This window comes from Dipodomys spectabilis, unplaced genomic scaffold (assembly GCF_019054845.1).
Source record: "Dipodomys spectabilis isolate Male_0828 unplaced genomic scaffold, ASM1905484v1 ptg000176l, whole genome shotgun sequence".
NCBI classification, from domain to species: domain Eukaryota; kingdom Metazoa; phylum Chordata; class Mammalia; order Rodentia; family Heteromyidae; genus Dipodomys; species Dipodomys spectabilis.
Window position 1 is genome coordinate 444,816 of NW_024870853.1, and position 26,101 is coordinate 470,916.

The 26,101-nt window shown below is 37.9% G+C and overlaps 1 protein-coding gene across 6 annotated transcripts in view; it reads left to right on the plus strand.

The window, feature by feature from the left end:
• Positions 1 to 24,940, plus strand: part of Phka1 (phosphorylase kinase regulatory subunit alpha 1) — a 129,312-nt gene extending 104,372 nt beyond the window's left edge. For 3 of the 6 annotated variants that reach the window (XM_042694854.1, XM_042694858.1, XM_042694857.1), the window contains 8 exons: positions 4,009 to 4,110; positions 6,158 to 6,273; positions 6,400 to 6,438; positions 8,194 to 8,244; positions 14,505 to 14,663; positions 17,843 to 17,896; positions 19,664 to 19,864; positions 22,879 to 24,940. In XM_042694854.1, the coding sequence (XP_042550788.1) occupies positions 4,009 to 4,110; positions 6,158 to 6,273; positions 6,400 to 6,438; positions 8,194 to 8,244; positions 14,505 to 14,663; positions 17,843 to 17,896; positions 19,664 to 19,864; positions 22,879 to 23,052 (896 nt within the window). In that variant the 3' untranslated portion in view covers positions 23,053 to 24,940. The remainder of the gene's footprint in view (positions 1 to 4,008; positions 4,111 to 6,157; positions 6,274 to 6,399; positions 6,439 to 8,193; positions 8,245 to 14,504; positions 14,664 to 17,842; positions 17,897 to 19,663; positions 19,865 to 22,878) is intronic. The other 3 variants (XM_042694856.1, XM_042694859.1, XM_042694855.1) reach the window with 2 other exon arrangements.
• Positions 24,941 to 26,101: the final 1,161 nt, after the last annotated feature.

Below are 26,101 nucleotides of genomic sequence, written 5' to 3' on the forward strand. Positions count from 1 at the left end.
ACCCTGCAACACAGTCAACTCCAAATGGATCAAAGACCTCGAAGTCAAAGCAGACACCCTGAAAACATTACAGGAAGTAATAGGAGAAACTCTAGGACTCCTTGCACAGGCTGAAATTTTCTTAATAGAAACCCAGAAACACAACAAATCAAAGAAAGGTTGGACAAATGGGATTGCATGAAACTGCAGAGTTTCTGCATGGCAAAGGACATAGCTAGCAAGATCAATAGAAAGTACACAGATTGGGAGAAGATCTGCGCTAGCCATATGATGGACAAGGGTCTCATATCTAAAATATACTCAGAACTCAAAAAACAGCAAATCCTCAAAGAAACAGCTGCCTGATAAATAATTGGGCTAAAGACTAAAGAGAAATTTCTCTGAAGAGGAAACAAGAATAGCCAATAGACACACGAAGAAATGCTCAATCTCCCTACCCATAAAAGAAATGCAAATCAAGACAACATTGAGATTCCACCTCACCTCAGTTAGAATGGCTATGATCAAGAAATCTAATAACAACAGATGCTGGAGAGGATGTGGCCAAAAGGGAACCCTACTGCATTGTGTAAACTTGTTCAACCACTTTGGAAAGCAGTATGGAGGCTCCTGAAAAGATTCTACATAGAGCTCATCTATGATCCAGCAATCCCACTTTTGGGCATTTACCCAAACCATCACAAAAAAGGTTATACCAAAGCTACCAGCACAACTATGTTTATTGCAGCATTATTTACTATAGCTAAGATATGGAACCAACCCAGATGCCCCTCAGTAGATGAGTGGATCAAGAAAATACATTGTACATACATATATATATGTATGTACAATGGAATTCTATGTCTCCATCAGAAAGAATGACATCACCCCATTTGTTAGGAAATGGAAAGACTTAGAAAAAATTATATTAAGTGAAGTAAGCCAGACCCAAAGAAACATAGGTCCCATGCTTTCCCTTATTTGCAATAACTAGTATATGTCTAGGATAAGCAGAAAAGGTCAAAAGCTATATACATATGACCATATAAGATGATGCTAGGGGGGCTGGGAAGGTGGCTCAGTGGTAGAGTGCTTGCTTTGCATGCATGAGGCCCTGGGTTCGATTCCTCAGCACCACATAAGTAAAAAAAAAAGCCGGAAGTGATGCTGTGGCTCAAGACGTAGAGCACTAGCCTTGAGCTAAAGAGCTGAGGGACAGCGCCCAGGCCCAGAGTTCAGGCCCCACGACCAGATCAAAAAAAAAAAAAAAATGATGCTAAGCTAAATGAACCCCAAGTGCTTTTTTTCTTGCTGTTGTTTTTAACATATTTATAGTGTATTATGTGAATTATTTTTTGTTTCTTTGGTAGGCTCTTCCCCCACGGTATAACCCCTGTTTTCACTGTATTTGATTCTGGTACCCTGCAGCTTGTATATACATTTTTCTAATTTGGGGAGTGGAAGGGAAATAACAAAATGGGTAAATAAGGATACAAGTTGACCCATTGTAGCAATGAGATGCACAAGACACTATGTTGAAAAGAAACTTTACAACTTCGGCTGGGAGGGGGGGGAGTTGGGGATGTGGGGAGGGAAAGGAGAGTAGAGGAAAAAACAAAGGAGGGGGTAACAATGCTCAATAACAAGTTACTGTACACTATTTTTACAATAAAAACATTTAAAAAATAAAAATAACAGATTTGAAAAAAAAAAAGCCAACCAGGCCTGGGGCACACATGGCTCTCCTGGTTAGGCTAGACAAGTGAAGATGGACTGCAGAGGATAGAGGGCAGCGAGAAGGCAGGAAGGGATGCTACACAGCAGACAAGGCGTGAGGCTGGGTCTACTATTGGCCCTGACCTTCAAGGAATCAGTGCCTCTCACCCAAGTCACTCAACCAACAATCACCGATGTCTGCCCAGCAGCGATGGGCTCTTGAACCTGTGTGTAGACAAGGGACAGTCTCTCAGGCTAGGGTGAACCACCCTGTGCCTCCTCTGTGGCAGACCCTCTTCCTGATGTGCAGCTCTATTGCGAAGGCTGCAGCTAACCCCTCATTCATCCTGGTACAGTGTCACCCAAGCCTGACTGTTTCCAGATGGTATATGAGCCCTGGACCCTCACAAATGGAATGTGGTGATGCAGACAGACAACAGGCAAAGCTAGTAAATGTGAGATCTTGCTGGGACTTGCAGACCCTCAGCTCTCCCTGAGCTATTCGGCTGTTACCATGTGGGCTTCAATCCAACTCTGCATTAGTGCCTCAAAACCATATAGTTATTCCTATGGTGGGAATCTCACTGCTATACCCTCAAGTTCTGACCCTCCTGTGGGAGTTCTAGGTCAGGAGACCATAATTAAACCTTGTTTAGGAAATCAAATGGCCTGTTTATTACAGTGTTGCTCATTAATTGTAGCAAGAACTTCCCCCAACCCCCCATTATTTTAGTTTGAATTCAGCATTCTGCACTTGCTAAGCTGGTGCTTTATCACTTGAACCACACCTCCTCCAGCTAGGCTTCTTGCTGGTTAATTGGAGTCCCAGACTTTCCTACCTAGGCTGGCTTCAAACATTAATCTTCTAGATCTCATCCTCCTGAAGATTACAGACATGACCACAGGCACCCAGCATCAAAACAACTTTATTATACAAATGCCTCAGATGTTTTTCATGCAGTTTCAAAATGCCAGTGTTTCAATATACTTACGGAAGCAGTTAACTTCCTGTACATTTTCTTAAATTATACCAAAGAGTCAATACTGTTGTATGTGTATTTTTGCACGTGTACTCCATTCTGTGACTTCACCAGGGCTGGAGACATGGTTTTATGGTATCTTGCTAGCCTAGCATTGTGAGGTCCTGAGTTCAAACCCCAGTACCGTCCAAAACAAACCTGAGCAAGTAATGAACTCTTGAACATTCTTCACTTTTCCTTGCCTGTAACTGATTTTCCCTGTGGTTTAATCAGAACCATTATTCTGTATCTCTTATAGGATAGTCAGGATGCCCTTGTTTGGTATTCAAGACTGTGTAGTCTAGATTCGAACTACTATTTCAACAGTACTCACTAATTTTATCAGTCCTTACATCAGTGTCTCCTATGGCTTCCAAAGCACTTGTCTGTCACAATAGCTTTTATTTGTTACATACTATGTACAGTATCTTAGTGTTTATCTTGTTTACATGTTGTATTTCTCTTAAATACATGGCTAGCCTCTCAAGATCAGGTACCATGCCTATTTATAGTAATGTCATTTAAAATGGTGGCCTACATATAATAAACTCTGAAGTGTCTCATGCTGATGAACAAGTTTGAGTTAACCTCTTGATATTCTTTATAATTTCATAGATTTATATCTGTTTTCTTTTAAGTATCTATAGTTCTAGACTAAGAAGTAGTTTTTTTTTTTAATTCTGGGGCTAGAACCCAGGACTTTTTGCATACTAGACAAGTACTCTATCACTTACCTATCTGCATGCACACTTTCAATGCCTTTCTGAGTGTCTTCTAGTTCCATTGCTGTCTTCATTCTTCCCCTAATGGTATTGAAGTAAATGAAGAATCTATGCACGAGGTATCCCAAAGTTGGGTACTTGGTCCTTAAGTAATGACAAATCTACTGCAATGTGTATAGCTAAGTGTATAGGATTAGAAAATTATTTTGTAAATCTTCTCTTCTAATCAAATGTCTCAAAAATTCCAAACCAGAAAAGAAATAGATGCTGGTTCTGTAGCTCAGTAGTAACATGTATGCTTAGCATATGCAAGGCTGTGGAGTCCAATCCCCTGAATAGAAGAGGAGGGAGGGAGGAAGGGATTAAGGGAGGAAGGAAGGAAGGAAGGAAGGAAGGAAGGGAGGAAAGGAAGGAAGGAAGGAAGGAATAAAGAAGGGAATGAAGGAAGGAAGGAAAGGCAAGCAAACAAACAGGGCCAGCAGACTGTAGAAGAGGGAAGGAAAGAGTAGAGAAAAATAGGGAATATATGACAGGCCAATTTGAATTCCTCCTGCTCTATTTTTATCCACCAGCTGAAGAAGCCACAGAAAGCCTGATGAATCTCAGTCCTTCAGCCATGAAGAATCTCCTGCACCATATTCTTAGTGGCAAGGAGTTTGGAGTGGAACGAAGCGGTAAGATTGAATAACTGCATTTGTAGTTCAGAGTGTTCAGTTTTAAGGTTTAGTTACATAAAAGTTTAAATCAGAGGAACTTTATGCTGTAAGTATATATGACTCCAATGAATACAACAAAAGCAGAACTGTCTTCTGGAACATGATTTGGAAACCACTGTGTGTCTTGTCTTTTTTTTTCTTAAATGATATATCAGGTAGACTAATTGGTCTCCTTTCATTTCTATTTTGTTCATTCCCTTACATATCTCAAAGTCAAACTGTTGTGTTTAGTCTAACTGGAAGTAATACAGTATAATTCAAATATTTTGGATGTTTATGTTTGTGTGTAGATGCTTCAGTACACTTGCCATTCCCTTTCAACCATAAATTCTAGTAGGTACAAAAGTTCACCACAAACTAATTTTCCACATACTTTATACATTTTGTGCCAGTCATGGGGCTTGAATTCAGGGACTGGAATTCAGGGCATGGGTGCTGTGTCTGACCTTTGTTGCTCAAGGCTAGCACTTTACTACTTGAGCACAACTCTACTTCCAGTTGTTTGGGGGCTTTTTTGGTGATTAATTGGAGATAAGAGTCTCAGGACTTTTTTGCCCAGGGCTGGCTTCTACTTCAAGTTTGTTTTGTGAGACTAATTGGAGATAAGAGTCTGAAGACTTTCTTGCCTAGGACTGGCTTTGAACTGTGATCCTGAGATTTCAGCTTTGTGAGTAGCTAGGATTACAGGTATGAGACACCATTGCCTGGCTATTCTTTATACAGCATTATGTAAAAGTATTACCATATATATTAGTAGAGTTTGGAGTAATATTTCAATGCATGAATGCAGTGTGCACTGATTAATTCTGATTGCACTTTGGGTTTTGGCAGCCTCATTTGATTTTGTGTACTTAAAGCATAAAAGTAAATAGAAAGGGGTTATCTATCATGCACATCTTTTAAGCTTAAGATAAATAAGAACAGGTGGGTGGATGACTAGCCCTTAGAGCAGGAAAAGAAAGGAAACAGCATTCATCTGGCCCTGGAATCATGCAAAAATACAGATTTTGATTCAGTGGACCCGTGGTGAGGCCTGAAAAAATAAAAGAAGAACCAGGTGCCCTTGGCTCATTCCTGTAATCCTAGCTAATTAGGATGCTGATATCTGAGGAGCACTGTATGAAGCCAGCCTAGGCAGTAAAGTCTGGTAGTCTATGCTGATTAATCAGCATAAAAGCCAAGTGGTAGAACTCTAGCCTTGAGTGAAAAAGCAAAGGGACAGTGCCCAGGCCTTGAGTTCAAGCTCCAGTACCAGCACAAAAATAAATAAAATACACAATGGAATTCTATGCCTCCATCAGAAAGAATGACATTGCCCCATTTGTTAGGAAATGGAAAGGCTTGGAAAAAGTTATATTAAGTGAAGTAAGCCAGGCCCAAAGAAACATAGGTCCCATGCTTTCCCTTAATTTCAATAACTAGTATATGTCTGAGTCAAGCAGAAAAGGTCAGATAAGTTGATGTTAGGGGAATGAACCCCAAGATAAGTATTCAAATGTTTTTTGTTTTTTGTTTTCCTTTCATGCAATTGTTTCTAACATATTTATAAGATGATTTCTATGTTGCTTTGTATGTCCCTCCCCCACGGTATAACCCATGCTTTCACTGTATTTGATGTTGGTATAATTTGTGGAGGGGAAGGGCAAAAACAAATCGTTTAACTAGGGATACAGGTGGACCCATTGCAATAATGAGATGTACAAGTCCTTATGTTGAAAAACGAACTTTACAACTTCGGTGTGTGGGGGAGGATCAGGTGGGGGAAGGGGGGAAGTATGGGAAGGGATGGGAAGGGGAAACAAAGAGAAGGCAAAAATGCTTGATAAGAAATGTACTTGTTATCTTACCCACGTCATTGTAACTCCTCTGTACGGTATTCTCACAATAAAAAAATTAAAATTAAAAAATAAATAAAAGGGCTTACACTTAAGTAATTTTTGAAAGGTGGGGGGAAAAGGAACCTACTCATGCTTTTTTATTTTCTTTGATATCTCATATGATGTAGTCCGTCCCACTGATTCAAATGTCAGTCCTGCTATTTCTATCCATGAGGTGGGTGCTGTTGGAGCAACAAAAACAGAACGAACTGGCATCATGCAGTTAAAAACTGAGATAAAACAGGTGAGTTTACCTGTTAGATTAACTTGGATATAATCATATTGAAGAACATTGTTACAGAATCAGATTTTGTTGGGATCATTTCTTTCTTCTATATCATGAGCATAATTAATGCCATTTATTTTGCAGGTGGAATTCCGTAGACTGTCTATTTCAACCGAGAGTCAGGTGAAACCAGGATTCCTTAAACTTGCTTTAACTTTTAGTTCTAAATGACATGCATGAACTCATAGACATTTTTACAAGTGATACCAAGCCTTGGAGTCACATGTTTGAATTTCCTTTATCATAATTTGTATGCAGCGTTCCTTTTTTGGACTGACCAATTTTGCTGATTTTAGGGGAAAAGTAACTGGTATTTGATGGCAACAAATTAATACCGTAAGTTCTTATTAGGACATGTGTACAATTTTGAAATAATTTGCTTTATTAAAGTAGACTTAGACTTCCTACTTCTAAAACTAAGTACTGGGGGAATGGCTTAGTGGTAAAACACCCACCTAGCAAGGACAAAAACCTGAGTTCAAACCCTAATACCTTCAATGAAAGAAAGAAGCACTACAGAGGGTACTAGATTAGGTGAAGGCTTAATTTAAACACACACACACACACACACACACACACAATTTTCAGGCCTCACATGAGCAAGGCCCTGGATTTGATGCTAGCACTGCAGAAGTAAAGAAAATAGAATCTGTTCTTTGATTCTGTCCCCAAAGTAGACTTTTACTGTTGCTATCAGAAATGTATATGAAAGTTATTGTGGATCCATAAAGGATAACCATCTGAATCAGTCTAGGTGTTGGTGGGAGTCATTAAACATCATAATGTGTTTACTTTTCTTTACAGACAGCAATAAATGGGTTGTTCTAATATACAAAGAAGTAGTTAATACAAACATTAATAATTTCTTTTAAAACTGAGAAATTATTTGGTTTTGAGATCTACAAGTTGAGAATGTACTAATTTGGTCCCTCCTTGAAGCACTGCTTATGAAAAATTTCAGATGCCTCTTGCTTTCAAAGTAGAATTCAGTTAGCTTTCAGTGTTACAGTTGCAGAAGAAGGGGAAAGATGAACTGAAGAGTTTGTTTAAAGAAAGATAATAAAAAACTATTTTGGAGAAAAATGAGCCAGTACTTAAAATTGAATTTGAAGCAAACAATTTGAGTGCAGACAGCAAATACCTTTGGACATTTATATTTATTCAAGAACAAGAATGGAAGAAAAGGACCTTATGCTTTTATAAAATGTACTCATTTTGCCATTTTCCCAGATAATTTCAATAATCTGAACATTTTCCTATTTGAAAGGTGAAAGAATAGCATTCCATGTGGAAAACTTAGTCTAATATTGTTGGTTAACAACACTTGTTTGGTTGAGAGTGATTGGCTACACAGTTCCCCTGCGCATAGTCCCATGTTACTTTCAGGCTCAGTATAGATTTAGAACTGAAAATCTGTGCTCCAGCTAGATGAATACAACACTCAAACTTGATTTCCCAAGGTACTCTATCTAGTTCTTTTTTTATACATCTAATACCTGTAGGTCTTCACTAGGACCATAGTATACAGAATTTTGAGCCTTGGATTGTCACTGCTTTCTTATTTCTAAGTATTAATTTCCATCCTTATGTGTCTGTTTCTATTTTGTGTCATTTGAAGCCATTTTTCTCCACTCACTAATGCCTCTTGTCTGGGCAAAAACATTTTTCAGTAGTTTTGCTTGCTTTGCCCTTTCTTATGAAATTTCAATTAAATCCCTTTTTTCAGTTTTTTTTAATGATAATGTGGGTGCCTGTTATTTAAATGGTGTGTGCTTTAGCTCTACTAGTAACTGTTATCTTAAGGTATTTAAGATACAATTTATTGTTGCCTGTCTTATCACTTTTAAATTTGTGTTTTGTCAATTTTGTTTTTCATAGTCCAATGGTGGTCATCCTTTGGGTATGGATTTGACATCACCAGCTTTTCTGGTAATTGCTCTGATCTTATAATTATATTCCATTCATAGGCACTCTGAATATACTAATGTATAAACTATGGTCTACTGTTTGATTGAAAAGAAATATAAAATTAATCAACAACCAAAATAAGTATAAAACAACTGTGTACGCCGGGCGCTGGTGGCTCACGCCTGTAATCCTAGCTACTCAGGAGGCTGAGATCTGAGGATCGCGGTTCAAAGCCAGCCCGGGCAAGAAAGACCGTGAGACTCCTATCTCCAGTAAACCACCAGAAAACCGGAAGTGGCGCTGTAGCTCAAGTGGTAGAGCGCTCGCCTTGAGCTGAAGAGCTGAGGGCCAGCGCCCAGGCCCAGAGTTCAAGCCCCACGACCGACAAAAAAAAAAAAAAAAAAAAAAACAACTGTGTACATGGGGTAGCATCTATTTTTTTCCCAATAAGGTAGTTTGAAAGAGTTCAACTCCAGCCATGTTTCCATTTCAGAAAACAAATTCAATTTAAGTATTTGTTATATATAATATGTAATATATATATATATATATATATATATATATATAGCTAGTTACTTATTCTTTCAACTAATAAAATTTATTACATTCTTACTAGTACCAGGCAGTCTATTAGACAGCCTCAGAATTACCTGGGAACTTACATGAAATACTCTTTTTTTAGTGGCAATGTGGTTTGAACTCACAACCTTGAGCTTGCTAAAGATCTTGGTCTTTTCCTGCAAGTCAGCCTCACACCCATATTCTCCTACCTCTGCCTCTAACATAGCCATAGCCAGTATTACAGACATGGACCACCATGTCCAACTTGTTCTTTGAGATAGTGTCACTATTTTTTTTTGGCCTAGACTAGAACTGTGATCTTCCTATCTGTACCTCCAAGTAGCTAAAATTACAGCATAAACCACCAACCCTGGCCTTTGCCTTGTTGGGTTTTTTGTTGTTTTTGTTCTGGTAGTGGGGCTTGAACTCTTAGCTTTTTCACTCAAGGCTGGCACTGTAACACTTGAGCCACAGCTCCACCTCCATCTTTTTGATGGTTACTTGGATATAAGAGTCTCATGGACTTTCCTGCTTGGGCTGGCTTCAAAATGCAATCTTCAGATCTCATATCCTGGAAGCTAGGATTCCATCAGTGTCAGGCCTGCCTGTTCAATGTTTTATTTTTATTTTTTATTTATTTATATATTTTGTTGTTCCCTGGAACAATTTTTACTCAAGGCTAGAGCTCTATCACTTTGGGCCTCAGTGTCACTTCTGGTTTTCTGGAGGTTAACTGGAGATAAGAGTCTCACAAACTTTTCTGCCTAGGCTAGCTTTGAACTGCAATCCTCAAATCTCTGCCTCCTGAGTAGCTAGGATTACAGGTATGAGCTACTAGCACCTAGCTCTGCCTATTTTTTTTAATTGGCTTATCTTTTGTTTGTCTTTTGTTATCTTTTTTGTAGATTCTTTCAATAGTCTAGATATTATTTTTTATAGAATCTATGATTTGTATATATTTTCTGAAACTGTGTGAGTTACCTTTTCACTATTTTAATGATGTTTTTGAAAAACATAATTTTCCAATTTTGACAAAGTTCGATTTTTCTATTTTTTTCCTCATTTGCTCATGTTTTTGGTATCATGTCTAAGACAGCTTGAGCTAATTCAAGGTCACAAAGGCTTCATCCTATTTGCTGTTCTAATAGTTTCATAGATTTAGCTCTTACATTTAGATCTATGATTATTTGGGGGAGTGAAGATTCCCCAAAACTACCCCAGGTTTGTGAGGAGAAGGGCTCACTATATAGTCAGACTCACAGCCACAACTTATTACAGCATGATACAAAGCAAGATCAGCAAAAGGAAAGCTTACTCAGTGAAGCACTTTCCGAACACTCTCTAGTTGAGTCATACAGTACATACTTCATTTTCTCTAACAAGTTGTGGTGTTGCCAGAGACTCTTGTTTAAAACTCAATACTCAGTTTCTTTATTTAAAGATGGTCTTACAAACAACCTCTGTCTGGCACATTCCAAAACTCTATATTATGGGAAGGAAAGCAGGTGTTCAACATTAACAACACCTTGGTTGATGGCAGTAGAGAAGCAACCCTAAAAGCATAGCAGTTCTGAATGTCTGGAATGGTGGTATACATCTGTAATCCCAGCTACTAGGCAGGCACTATGGGAGGAATGCAATCAACAACCATCCCAGGCAAAAACAGTACACTCTATTTGAAAAATGAACTAAAAGCAAAAGAACTAGCTGGGCACCAGTAGCTCATGCCTATAATCCTAGCTACTCAGGAGTCTGAGATCTGAGGCTCACAGTTAGAAGCTAGCCCAGGAAGGAAAATCTGTGAGATCTGTGAGACTCAGCTCCAATTAGTCACCAAAAAGCTGAAAGTCGAGTTGTGGCTCAAGTGGTAAAGATCTAGCTTTGAGCTGAAAAAAATCAGAGATAGGCCCCAGGCCCTAGGTTCAAGCCCTAGGACCAGCAAAAAAAAAAAAAAAAGCAAAAGACTGGGAAGTAATACTGCCCACAATTAGAGGATGTCTTACCTCCTTAGGGGAAGTTCATGGTCTCTGTAAATGTGTTTATAGACACACACAGCATGCCTCTACTAATCTCAGGCACTGCTTAGTTTAATCAAGATGACAGTAAAAAGCAATCACCACGTGCAGTATCTTTCCTTTTGTAGTTATTTTAGGTCAGGTTTGTCCATATTGTAATGCACTGCAAAAGAATTCCTTTTTATGTAAGTCAAAATAATATTCCATTGTGTTAGTATGTGTTTGAGACATTTTTCTTTGTACCATTTAGTTTTTCTTTGATAGCAGTGGGGCTTTAACTCAGGCAAGCACTGAACCATCTGAGCTATGCCCTCAGTCCTAGATTGTTTCCATATCTTAGCTAATGTGAGATCCTGATCAAAAATTTTTTTTTAATTTAATTTAATTTTATTTGTGAACATACTGTACAGAGGAGTTACAGTTACATGGGCAGGATAATGCGTAAGACAAATACACAAAAGTAGGACCGTTTTATCTTAGGTCAATTATATCCTTTATTTTTGAGGTATCACAGATTGCTGAGATACACAATGGTGGGGGCACCATTGTCCATTCCCATCAACTATGTATAGGTCTGATTTTTTCACATTGTTGGTGTAGGAATCTTTTGTTTTGTAGATGATGCCTGTTGTCCTCCTAGATGTAGCCAGAGCTGATTTCTCATGCTTTGATTTGTAGTTCTCTGATGAAGACTATATTGAACACTTTTTCATATACCAATTGGCCATTTTCATGTCTTTTTTGATTAAATATCTATTCAAGTGAAATAGAATATTTTTGCCATTGATTTAAAATCATATTTTCTGGGTTGATTTATTAGTTGTAGTTGTTTTTAATGAATTCTTTAGAATGTTCAATATATAAAATCATATTATCTAAAAATAGAAATTGTGTTAATTCTTTCCAGTCTGGGACACTTTGTATTTCTTTTCTTGCTTAATTGCCTTGGCTAAAATCTTCAACATAATATTGAGTAGATGTGAGTTTTGTCATCCATGTCTTGTTCTGATCTCAGGGGAAATAGCTTTAATCATGGAGAAAAAAGATCAAACCTGTTGAACTGAGGAAGTTCTATTAAATGTTTTTGTCATGAAGGAGTGTTAAATTTTATTAAATGTACTATCTGCATCTATTCAGATAATATGGTTTTTGTCCTGTAGCCTATGATATTATATTAGTTGATATTTCGATATTTAAATAAAACTGAATTACTAGAGTAGACCTTGCTTCATATGTGTGTGTGTTTAGTAATCATTGAATTCAGCTTGTTGATTTTTTTTTGGGGGGGTCCGGTCGTGGGGCCTGAACTCTGGGCCTGGGTGCTGTCCCTCAGCTCGTCAACTCAAGTCTAGTGCTCTACCACTTGAGCCACAGTGCCACTTCTGGCTTTTTTCTTTTTGCTTATGTGGTGCTGAGGAATCGAACCTAGGGCCTCAGGCATGCAAGGCAAGCACTCTACCACTGAGCCACCTTCCCAGCCCCATCTTGTTAATATTTTATTGAGAATTCTGGAGTCCAATTCATAAAGTGTATGGGAATGTATTTTTATTGATATGTTGTCTGGTTTTGTGTTGGGATAATTCTGATCTCATAGAGTATGTTAAGAAGTTGTTTCTACCCTTCATTTTTTGGAAAAGTTTGTGAAAGAATATGAAATGTTTGTCCACTGGTTGATACTTTTCATAGAAACAAATTTTGGCTTTATTTTTGTTTTGTTTATTGTATTGGAGTGTTTTTGGAAGTACTTGGGTTTGAACATGTGGCCTTGTGCTTCCTAAGGCTGAGGCAACCCCACTGAGCTACACCACCAGCCCTATTTTTCTTAGGTTACTTTTTTGAGGCTAGGGTCTTGCTTCCTGCCCAGAAACTTGTCTGAACATTGATTCATTTGCTTGTAGGCTTCCCATGTGTAGCTGTTTCCTGTTTCCCTCCATAAAGATGGCTTTTACTACTTAGGCTGGGATCATACTGCAATCTTCCCAAACTCAACCTCCCACTTAGCTTGGGATGACAGGTGCAGAACACTGTGACATTTGTGGGCTGAGACAGTATCTTTTCTGCTCAAGCTAGCCTCAAATTGTGATCCTTGCATTCTCAGTCTTCCAAGTAGTTAGGATTACTGACATGAGCCACCAGTCCCTGACTTTGTTGTCTACTTTTTATTTTTTTCCTACACTAATCTTTATTTCTTTTCTTCTGCTCACTGTAAATTTGTTGTTGTTGTTCTTTTAATACAGGTTGTTATTGATCTGAGATCAATAATCTTTGTAATACAAACATGTCCATAAATTGTTTTGGGTCTTGCTTTTTGTTTTATGCCAGTCCTGGGGCTTGAACTCAGGGCCTAGGCACTGTTCCTGAGATTTTTTTTTTTTTGCTCAAGGCCAGAGCTCTACCATTTGAGCCAAACTTCCAATTCTTGTTTTTGGGGGTGATTCATTGGAGATAAAAGTGCCATGGACTTTCCTCATATCTCAATGTCCTGAGTAGCTAGGATTACAGGCATGAACCACAGACAGACAGTGTGTGTGTGTGTGTGTGTGTGTGTGTGTGTGTGTGTGTGTGTGTGTATGCGCGCGCGCTCCTGCATATGTGTTCTAGTCCTGGAGCTTGAACTCAAGGCCTGCATACTGTCCTTTACCATTTTTGCTCAGGCTAGCACTCTACCTCTTGAGCAACAGCTTCACTTCTGGCTTTTTATTACTTTATACTTAACATTCCTCATGCTGGTCATTCCTTCCTGAAGATTGAAGGTTTTTTTGTGCGTTTTTTAAAAAATATTTTTTATTGTAAAAATACTGTACAGAGGGATTACAGTTACCTGAGTAAGGTAATGAGTACACTTGCTATCGAGTATTGTTATCCCTTCCTCTGTTTTTCCCATACTATCCCTTCCCTCCCTACTTTCCCAACTCCTCCCTCACCCCATCCCCGAATTTGTAAAGTTTGTTTTCAACATAGTGTCTTGTGCATCTCATTGTTACAATGGGTCAACCTGTATCCTTGTTTCAGCATTTTGTTATTTCCCTTCTCCTCCCCAAATTAGAAAAATGTATATACAAGATACAGAGCACCCTCAGTAGATGAATGGATCAAGAAAATGTGGTATATATACACAATGGAAATTCTATGCCTCCATCAGAAAGAATGACATTGCCCCATTTGTTAGGAAATGGAAACGGTCAGATAAGTTGATGTTAGGCAAAATGAACCCCAAGATAAGGACTCAAATGTTTTTTCTTTCTTGTGATTGTTTCTAACATATTTATAAGATGATTTCTTTGTTGTTTTGTATGTCCCTCCCCCATGGTAGAACACTAGTAGAACACTTTCCTAGCAAGCATGAGGCCCTGAGTTCAAACCACAGCAAAACACACACACACACACACACACACACACACACACACACACACACACACACACACACACACACACACACACACACACACACACACACACACACACACACACAGTATGTTTCTTGTCTTCTTTATTTCTGTGGCTCTGATATATCACCAGATTGCTTTCCAAAACAAATATGATTTGAGAGCATTACTAGCTTCCCTGTTTCCTCTTTATCTTTGCCATTTTATTTAGTGTGTGGTTTATAAGTCTAAAGAATGTATTTACTGTTGACTTTGCTATAATACTTTATCAAAGAAATAGACTACTTTTGATTTATATTCTTTCCTCTCTTCTGCTAAGTCCCCTGGAGCCTGTAGTGGGTCCTTTCCTAGTGCATATGACCAGCAGCCATCCAGAGATAGTCGACAGGGCCAATGGCAACGCCGGAGGAGGCTGGATGGAGCACTGAATAGAGTCCCAATTGGATTTTATCAAAAAGTTTGGAAAATTTTGCAGAAGGTAAGCTTCACACATTGTTGTTGTCTCTTTTTTCCTGCCTCAAACTCTCAGTCTCCCTGGTTTATATATGACATAAAACATGGTTGGAATTTTATAAAGATCATATACTCAGACAGATAAAACCCAGAAGAAAAGATCTAAATAAAACAGTTGTTTATTACTGTGGCATTATTAATAATTTAGTCTCTCTTCATTATTTTTGCAGTGTTTTTTTTTTGTCAGTCATGGGGCTTGAACTCAGGTCCTGGGTGCTGTCCCTGAGATCTCTTTGCCCAAGGCTAGCACTCTACCACTTTGAGCCACAGCTTCACTTCTTGTTTTATGGTGGTTAATTGAATATAAGAGTCTCACAGAGTTTACTGCCCCAACTGGCTTTGAACTGTGATCCTCAGATCTGTCTCCTGAGTAGCTAGGATTTGTAATCCTGGTGTCAGTCACCAGTGCCCAGCTAGTGGTATTATTTGTAAATTAGATATTTTAAATCATGTCTTCTCTGTTTCGCGAAATAGTTGGACGCTGAGACATTGGAGTACATGCGTTTGTTGTTGCTTAAAAGATTTGTTGCTAACAGGATGGTTCATTTAAACAATGATACCCACAAGACACTATATTGGAAATGAACTTTACAACTTTGTGGGGGGAGAAGTTAGGGAGGTGGGGGAGGGAAAGAAATAGTCGGGGAACAACAAAGGAGGGGGTAACAATGCTAGGCAAGAAATGTACTAATTACCTTACTCATGTAACTGTAACCCCTCTTACAGCATCTTTACAGCAAAATGAAATTTAAAAAATGTATTTAATGCTAAATAGCCAGCTTTCTTTAGACTTCTTGTAAGCTCTGTTATTCGTCTTTTTGTAATCACATATCACTAAAATGAAATAAATACAGTTTCTGGACAGTTGTGTTTTTTACATATAGTTCTCTTGGATGAAAATTACTAAACAAATATAAAGCCATAATGATACTGATAGTCAAAAGACTGTCTTATTGTTTTGTTATTATTGTTATTTGCTTTGTTTTGAGAAATGTTCTCACTTTTTAGCCCAGCCTATTTAGCCTTGGATTTGAAATCCTTCCTCTTGCTTTAGCCTTCAAAGTGCTGGGACTGAAGTAATATAGTACTATGCCTAGCACAAAGGTTTTTGTGGTGTGAGCAAATTTTTCCTCCCAAAGACCTATTTTGCCCAAGACACATAAAGGCACATGATGTCATGATGATGACAGTTTTTGAGAGCCAGAAAAGTGTGTTTGTCCATGAGGCAATTTTTTGCTTTATGGTCCTTGATCTAAGGAACACTTCATTCTGGACTTCACAACATTTAGTTGTATTTCTCTCTTCAGCACACTAATGCTCTTCCAGGGACAAAATCAGGTGATTATTTTGGTTTGGAAAATGTGAACATTGATTCCTCAGTTTATTGGCTCTGAGGATCTCCCTCTCAAACAGTGTCTAAACCTTGCTTTCCTTTCAGCCATTATAACATGGTGATGACAAAAACATTTTTTGTGCCAGTACTAAGGCTTGAACTCAGGGCTTTATGCTCACTTGGCTTTTCCTTCTCATACCTGGTATTCTACCATTTGAGCCACACTTCCAATCCTGACAGATATTTTTTGTGTAAGTCCTAGTGCTTGAATTCAGGGCCTGGGTCCCTGAGCTTTTTTGCTCAAGGTTAGCCACAGCTCCACTTCTGTCTTTTTGGTGATTATTTGAAGATAAGTCTCATGAACTTACCTTCAACCTGTCTGGGAAGCTCTGAATTGTGATCCTCAGATCTCAGCCCCTTGAGTAGCTAACACTCATAAACCACTGGCACCCATCAAGGTACATATATATTTTATATCTCAAGTTATACATGAAATGTGCTAATTTAACTTACCTTCATTAAGGGCTATTCTTCTCAGGCAACATGTAAGGACACTATGAAGTATCTATTAATCAATGAATTGAAGCAATGGTTACTTCCTTTTGTTGTTACTGTTTTAGAAAGGATTACATTTATTTATAAGATGTGTAACTTATAACACAAAACACAGAACTAGACAAATTTCTTAGGCATATAATTACAGATTAAATTAAATGGTAAAAGTAAATGAAACTGAAAAGTCTGTATTACCTACAGCTGATGAATAAGTGACACACAGAGAAAAAAAGGAATCTAAGATAAGAAATATTAGGACTGGTAGAGTGCTTGCCTAGCATGGGCAAGGCTCTGGGTTCTAACCTCAGTTCAGCATATGGTTACTTCTTAAATAGCAGCTATGATGCAAGGCCAAATGGTTCGTAAGCCAGATGCCTAAGTAGAAGGCTGCAATTATACAAGAGAAGGACTATGTCTTGTGATTGGATCTTTTGTGTCAGAATCAAAACCTGGGCTTGGGATGTTAATGTAAGAGGCACAACATATGTCTTTTGGAATCTGAATGTGACATTACTCTGCAGATATGTTTGAAAGCTGACAATTCTTTGCACATACTTACTTGGTATATGGAATACAGGAAAGGCGTGTTTAGAAAAACTAGTAAACTTCTTGGATCATAATTTTTCTCCAGCTGTTTAATATAGAGTGTTTTGACTTATTTAGAATGCAAAATAAGTCATTAATTCCTGTTGCTTTTTAATGTCAGTTCAAAATGATGGAGAGGATATTGATGTAATATTTATTTCTATCCTTATGGAACTTTGATTTTACCAGAGAGAAAGAATAAGAAATAATAAAGTGTTCATAGTGTTGAAAGACAGTAAGTGCTATAGGCAAAGTAGTGCCCGAATACTGCAGGGGGTGTGATGCCTAACTGCAGCATGTGCGAATGGCATGTGTCCAATAAATACATATCTCAAATTTTTCTAATAGTCTAAAATTCTTCTTAAGGCCTTTTTGTGAAGACTGTGGAACCTAGCATGATATCCTCTCAATGTGAATTTGAGGACTGGTAGATCTTCCCTACCTATCACACTCCGCTAAGTAGAAAATGAACTGAGGTGTCTTCTGTAGTCCAACAGAACTTGGGAATTATGACTCCATGGCAAGGAAACAGCGGCCATAGTGTCTCATGCTTCCCTGTGATTACTCATCATGCACCCCATGACGCACACTTAGACATGTGAAGTCTCATCTTTTAACTTCTCAGTTGGTTAGCTTATACTAGGTAAACACGTTTTTTTTCTGCTTTGCAGTGTCATGGACTCTCTGTGGAAGGTTTTGTTCTTCCTTCTTCAACAACTAGGGAGGTAAGCTTCTGTCTTTTACCTTTGTATGATGGAGAGTTGCCTGTTAGAAATATTTTAGTGATCACTGTTTAAAGTAACAGAACTATACTTCTGTATGTCAACTATGCTTCTATATATCAATACAAAATGCATTTGAAGAAAGCAGAGAATTTTTTAATGAATAGAAACATTAGTAAATAGTAGTATATTATGTTAATTACATAAGAACAGCTTCTTTCAAACATTAGTCTATGTGAGATTACATCAGAGTTGAAAAGAGCAGAAGAGCTAGTAATCTAAGAACAAATGATTTATATTCCCCATCATTTTCATTCCTACCTTTGTCTAGCAGGATCTTGTAGGCTTGTAGTGATCCTATGTTCTAATTAAAGCTCAGAGTTACTTAGACTCCGCAACATGGCCTAATAGAATCATCAGAGAGGGAGCCTGAGAATGGGTGTTTTTAAATGTTATTTAATGATGCTAATACATATCCATAGTTAGAAAGTACCACAATCTACAGATAAGATTGAGTGGTAGAAAATTCTCAGAACCCCTGGGATTGTTACAGATAGCAGTTGGGGTGCCTTAGCATAAGCTTATAATGCTTAGGGCCTATATGTTACCTACAGGCCTTTTTCTGTAATATCTCTTTTCTGTGCATTTAAGCAGCCTACTTCTCTCTAAAATAACCTTCTGCCTTTTTATTTATTCATTATTTATTATTAAGTTTTAGTATTTATTTGAGTCTGATGTTGGAATCCAGGATCTCACACATGCTAGGCAAGTACTTTACCACTAAGTTACAGATTCAGCCCAACATCACACTTTTATGATACTGGAAATGGAGCTCACGATTTTACTCCTCATTTCTGCTCATTATTGATGCTTTACCACTTGAACCATACCTCCAGCCTTGATTTTTGCTGGTTATCTTAGAGATGAGAGAGTCATTATGAACTTTTCTGCCCAGACTGACTTTGAACCTTGATCCTCTTGATTTCAACTTCTTGAGTAGCTAGGGTTATAAGTATATGAGCCACCCTCAGCAACTTTATACTTTTTTTGTTGTTGTTGGTCATGAGGCTTGAGCTCTGGGCTTGGGTGCTGACCTTACGCTCTTCAGATCAAGGCGAGCGCTCTACCATTTGAGCCATAGAGCCACTTCCAACTTTATACGTTTTTTTAAAAAAATTTATTGTAAAGGTGATAACTTTATACTTTTTAATGCCCATTTTATTCTAGTGGCACATAAGTGTTTTATGTAATTATATATGTTAATTGTATATTACAGATAATGGATATTACATGGATATATATATATATATATATATATATATATACAGATGTATATATACAATCTTAAGATCAACTTAAATTTTTCTATTATCCACAGTCATCAGATTTATTCTTTCAACTATCTATACAAATTTGTGAAGTTCCTCTGCCATGATAGGCCATTATGCATCCATTTCCACATTTGGATTCCTTTGAGTTTTCCACTTGTGACTAATGCTGCTATAAACACTCTTGCACATAGGACTTTATTTTTGTTTGAATTATTTTCTTAGGATATACTCCTAGCAATAGGATTATAGATCAGAGGGCATTGACACTTTTGTGACTGACTCTGGGTTGCCTTTCACAAAGACTGAATCAATTCACTCATTACATTAAAGGGGGTAAATCTGTACTCACAGCTACAGAGTTTTAATTGCCTTTCAGACCAGGGATTGATGCTTCTGGCAGTGGGCTCCTAGGACATGATTTTCTTTTACTCTATAATAGATGACTCCAGGGGAGATTAAATTCTCTGTCCATGTGGAGTCTGTCCTGAATCGTGTACCTCAGCCAGAATACCGTCAGCTTCTGGTTGAAGCCATCCTTGTTCTTACCATGCTGGCAGACATTGAGATTCATAGCATTGGAAGCATCATTGCTGTGGAAAAAATAGTGCATATTGCCAATGACTTGTTTCTTCAAGAACAGGTAGGTAAATGTGTGATTTTTCTCAAATAAAAATATATAAAGCTAAGCTGACTGCATTCCAAGCTCCTCACTAAAAGCCTAAGTCTCTTTCTTACCCTTTTTTATCCATAGCTCTTTGCTGGGCTTTCTTTACAGTGGCTCTAACCTCTGCAAAGGAAGTGCACTGCAGGATGACATCTGTCTTTTGTTGTATGTGTCTTAAAACCTATTATATGTAAGCCAGTATGGCAATATGTGCCTATATTCCCAGCACTCAGAAGGTAGAAACAGGAGGATTGTAAATTCCAGACAAGCAAACAAAAAAGCAAAAAACATTTCTTAAAAATTGTAAAACACACAGTCTGGGAATGTGCCTTAGTGGTAGAGTGCTTGCTTAGCATGCATGAAGCCCTGGGTTCTATTCCTCAGCACCACATAAACAGAAAAAGCTGGAAGTGGCACTGTGATTCAAGTGGTTGAGTACTAGCCTTGAGCAAAAAGAAGCCCAGGAACAGTGCTTAGGCCCTGAGTTCAAGCCCTGGGACTGGCAAAAAATAAAAAATAAAATTTAAAATAATCATAAAACATTTATGTATATGTTTGTTTAATACTGCTTGGGCCAAGTCCAAGGCCTTGTGCACATTAGCTAAGTGTTCTACCACTGATCTCATTTTATTTTTTATTAACATGTTAAGTGTATTAATGGAGTTCCATGTGATATTCCACACAGGCATACAGCTTGCACTGATAGAATTTAATCTCCCTTTATCAGCCTTCCTCACCCCATGTATTTTATTATTTGTATTAAATGGTGAAGTTGCCTGGAACTCAAGAAGTGTTATGCTTTCCTCTGAAAAGCCCTTGAAGCATGGCATTAGCATCGTATTTCCAATTACTGATCATACTGCTTTTGTAGATTTAAGGGCTGAAAACACATCCTTTCTGGTCTATTAGAAAAAAAGCACATTTAGATTTAGTTTTGCTTGGCTTTTACTGCTTACTTATAGGAAAATATTAAAGTGAAACTTTTATTTCTACATTTTATTATTTTCTTGAAAATCTTCCAGAATATTTTAATACTTTTTATAGTAAAAATAGTGCAGAGGGGTTACAGTTACATGATTCAGGTAATGAGTACATTTCCTGTTGAGTATTGTTACCTCCTCCTTTGTTTTTCCCCTACCATCCCTTCCCTCCTCACCTCCCCAACTCCTCCCTCCCTCCCCCGACAAGTTGTAAAGTTCGTTTCCACCAGTGTCTTATATATCTCATTGTTACGGTGGGTCAACCTGTATCCCTATTTAAGCATTTTGTTTTTTCCCTTCCCCTCCCAAAATTAGGAAGTTGTATATACAAGATGCAGGGCAACGGAATCAAATACAGTGAAAACAGGGATTATACCATGGGGGAAGAACATACAAAAAAAAAAAAAACTCACGTAATACATTATAAGTACATTAAAAACCATAGCAAGAAAGAAAAAAAACCACCTGTGTCCCTGTCTTAGGGTTCATCTCACTTAACATTATCTTATATGGTCATATGTACATAGCTTTTGATCTTTTCTGCTTGTCCTAGACATACACTAGTCATTGCAAATAAGGGAAACCTAACCATATTAAAAAATACTAACTTCTCATTGGGCACTGATTATAGTCTCAGGACTGTAATCCTAACTACTCAGTAAGCTGAGATCTGAGGATCACAATTTGAAACCAGATGGGAGGAAAAGTTTGTGAGATTCTTATCTCCAATTAACCAACAAAATACTGGAAGTGGAGCTGTGGCTGAAGTGTTAAGATGCTAGCTAGCCTTCAGGGAAATAGTAAAGGAGAGTGCCCAGGACCTGAGGTCAAGCCCCAGTACTGGGATCTAAATAAATAAATAAACAATAAATAAATAAATAGCTTTCTTGAACATGTTCCAAATATTGTCTAATAGCAAGAACATGAAAGGAAATAGTGTGTGTGTTATTCACAGGAAAATCCCAAAAATATGTAACAGGTATTTCTTTTTCAGCCACTGTAAGAGGATACAGAAGAAAAGTACCCAGGATTTCCTAGGACTGTTCTAGCTTTCAATATTCTGGATTTCTGTCAGTCTATATTTCTGAAAATGTGACCACTTTTAGACATAGATTAGATTTAGAAAGCTTATGATCTTTTTGAATTAAGTTGGCTTATAAAGATTAATGATTAAATACAAGATAAAAGAAGTGAAGCTGAAATAATACTAGAAAGTTTCAAACCAAAGTCCCACTAAGGCAATCTGTAAGTATTAACATTTATCTGTTATTAACAGATGTGTCACATTTAATTAACTATCACTTCATATTTATCTTATAATAATTTTAAAATAACCAGTCACCAGTGGCTTAAACCTGTAATCCTTGCTACTCAGGAGGCTGAGATCTGAGGATCACAGTTCGAAGCCAGCAGGGACAGAAAAGTCTTAGCTCCAATAACCAGAAGCCAAGCTGTGGCTCAAAGTGGTAGAGCACTAGCCTTGATCAAAAGATCTCAGGGACAGCGCCCAGGACCTGAGTTCAAGCCTGACAAAAAAATAAAGAAAATTTAAAATAATTTTTAAATTTTAGGGGTTAGTACAAAGACATGTTTAGAAAGTCATGTTCATTACCCATCACCTGTAACTCATGCCTGTAATCCTAGCTGCTCAGGAGTCTGAAATCTGCGGATCAAAGTTTGAGGCTAGCTGAGTTAGAAAAGTCTGTGAGACTCTTTTTTCCAATTATCCACCAAAAAGTGGAAGTAGATTTATGGTTCAAATGGTAGGGTATCAGCCTAGAGTGTAAAAGTCAAGGGAAGTGAGATGCCCTGAATTCAAGCCTCAATACCAGCACAAATCATATTTGTCATTTTGGACATAACCCTCATCCATTCCTGGCTAAGTAGCTTAGTAGCTAACTAACTGGTAATGGAAAAAAGGCTATGAATTATACTAACCAGGATTTTACTTGGTAGGATTAGTAATTTTTTCCTTTCCCATGTGTTTTTTCACCCTTAAAAAACAAACAGAAAACCCTCGGCGCAGATGATACCATGTTGGCAAAGGATCCCACATCTGGCATCTGTACTCTTCTATATGACAGTGCTCCCAGTGGCAGGTTTGGCACCATGACCTATCTCTCCAAGGCAGCTGCCACCTACGTGCAGGAGTTTCTACCCCACAGCATCTGTGCCATGCAGTGAAAGTTTTGAGCCTTCTTGGTTGATTGTGCATGGAACTGAAATTTTAGCACCTGATCACTCCCCTGTGCCCATTCTAGCCCCATTCCTTCCAAAAAACTCTTCTTGTAAACTAACTGCTTTAGAAGAAGAGAACCTTACTTGGAGATTTACCTGCAGTGTGCATAAGCTCATCCAGGCCTTCAAATACTGTTTTTAATTCGCAGTTAAAAAATTGCATGTGTTTTTATTCTGCAGAGAATGTAACCAGCTTATTTTCATAACTCCCATTTGGGGAACAGGTATTAATATTTATTCTTCAGATTTGATGGTTATTATATATGGTTTTATTGTTGTCTATATGAGCAGTGGGTGCTTTGGGACATTACTTCTAGTAAGTGGACTTTTAAGTTGTTGAATTTTACACTGCTGTAAATTAGAAATATCTATTAAGTGCCTTTTCCTAGGAAAAGAAATACCAGATCATAATCTCCTTCTTCACTTACAGGTTGCCTTATTCTGAGTGATAAAATAGTTTCTCTGTAGAATTGCCTATTGTTGTCCTCTCTGTCTCTGTCCACAATGCCTACTCCCTCTTTTTGATGGTCAATGCAAACTGAGCCAGGAAATGTTGTGCTGACACTTTAAATCACCTTTTATGAAGATTGATGCTACTCAGAGCAGAACATGTGCAATAACCTAGAGCAAGAGATTTGGGAGCCCATTTCCAGACAGGAAGGGAAAGATGAGAAGATATGTGGGCAGTGTTACACACACAGGGCCATAGGTACCCACCATGGACTGCTTCTTGCAGATAGACTTACCTCAAATCCTTGCCTCTGAATCCCACACAGCACAGAGAATGGAAGCGTCCATCTTCAACAAAGAAAATCCTAGCAGTCCAGTCTGTAACTGCTCTACTGGTCACTTTTCTTGTACTTTTTGTCTCTGTCTCACCTACTCACTTTCTATAGCCAACCAACTAGCCCCTCTCAACTCCCTCCAAAAACTATTCTTAAACTCTTCCACTTATATATTCACTTTTAGAGTTCATGTCCCTGGATCTCATGGTATTTATGTGTGTGTGTGTGTGTGTGTGTGTGCACATGTGCAATAGTTAAGTCGAATGTAAGTAGTTGTGACAAAACCATGTGTCTGTGAGGACATTTGTTAGACTAAATAAGCATGTGAGTATGAGTGTGGCAAGTGAACTGAGTGGGGCAGAACTCTGGCTTACACGCACAGGCAGTGGACAGGTGCTTCAATCGTCTTTTCTGGTCTCATGTATAGAAGACTTGTTTGGCACAATATTTCCCCTACTTTTCTTTCTGATTTGTTGGTAATGATAGCTAATTTCCCTGTTTGCACTCAGATAATTTCCTACTTGAATCCCTTAATTTCCCTTGGATTTGTAAGGGTTTTCTCCAAGAACAGGAATGGGAATAGATGGGCAGAAGATTCTATAAACACTTCCTCCAAAACTAGTGGCAATCCTCTGAATGTATGGAACATAGTAGGGTGATAGATAGAAAATAGTTGGTACCTCTCTCCAAGCACATGGAAATACATTCATATTTTTTCTGGTTACTTTTGAAGAGATCAATCAAGTCTGAAGTAGTTTATCTTTTCATTAGCTGTAAGTGTACTCCAGTCACAGGAGGTACGTCTGGAGTGCCACAGGTGCAGCCACCACTCCTTCCTGCACTCATTTGTCTGGATTGACACTGATAGCTGCACCTCTCTAGGTTTATTATACAACTGTCTCTGTGACCCCAGGCCATGCTACTTAGCTTTTCATAAAACTCCACTGGTATTTTGTTCCCTTTAAGTTTATAACCTTAAAAAACATGTTCAAATCTTTAAGGCATTCACATTTTGAAAATAGAATAAAGATTTAGAATTTGCAATTAAATCAGGCTTGGTGTCAGTGTACAAAACTATGTATTTTTATGATTAAAGTTTATTTTGTGGATTTATTTTACATTAATTATTCAATTGAGGCAAAGCCCATTAACAAATTTGAATAATTTTAATATGTATTATAAATTATACATAGATGCTATATGTAAAAAACATACTTGCTTAGATACATACTCATACTAGGCTCATAAATTTAAACAGGCTTATTGATGTCTTTAGGGAAAATGTTATGATAATGAGATAAAGTGGATTTTTACTCAGAATTTCAGTTGGGCTCAAATTGTGCTTCTAAGCTACTGGAGGGTACTTAAAATAGTTTATTTTTCTAAATATTATAAATATTTCTATACTCTTATGTATAACATTCACTGGTCATTCTGTAATAAGAATGGGTTAGCTAATTCAGTTTTACTACATTCTGGAGATTTAATACAATTGGAGGGGCAAGAATTGTCATTCTTTTTTTTTTTTTGCTGGGCCTGAGGCTTGAAATTAAAGCCTAGGCACTGCCCCTGAGCTTTTTTGCTCAAGGCTCATACTCTCCCACTTGAGCCACAGCTCCACTTTCAACTTTTCAGTGGTTAATTGGAGCTAAGAGTCTCACAGACATTTCTGCCAGGTTGGCTTCAAACCAGTCCTCAGATCTCAGCTCCTGAACAGCTAGGATTACAGGTGTGAGCTACCAGTGCCTGGATAAATCTGATTTAAAAGTTTGCCTCAAAACAATCAGGTCGGATGCCAGTGGCTAACACATGCAATCCTTACTATTCAGGAGACTGAGATCTGAGGATCACAGTTCAAAGACAGCCCAAGCATGAAGGTCTGTGAGACTTTTATCTCCAATAAACTACTCAGAAAAAAAAGCTGGAAGTCGTGCTGTGGCTTAAGTGGTACAGAGCTAGCCTTGATCACAAAGAGGCTTTGGGATGGTGCCCAGGCTCTGAGTTTAAGCCCTGGAACAGGAAACAACAAACAAGAAATGTGTTCAAACCTTTCAATAGTAGTATGTGGGTAAGGAGAATGATGGAGAGTTCCTAAAATATTAAGGAATATTTGGAATATTAAGACTACCAATATTTGAGTGCTTATCAAATGATCGACATTATTACATAGGCATGTGCAATAAACAATGTCCTCTCACCCTCACAGTCAT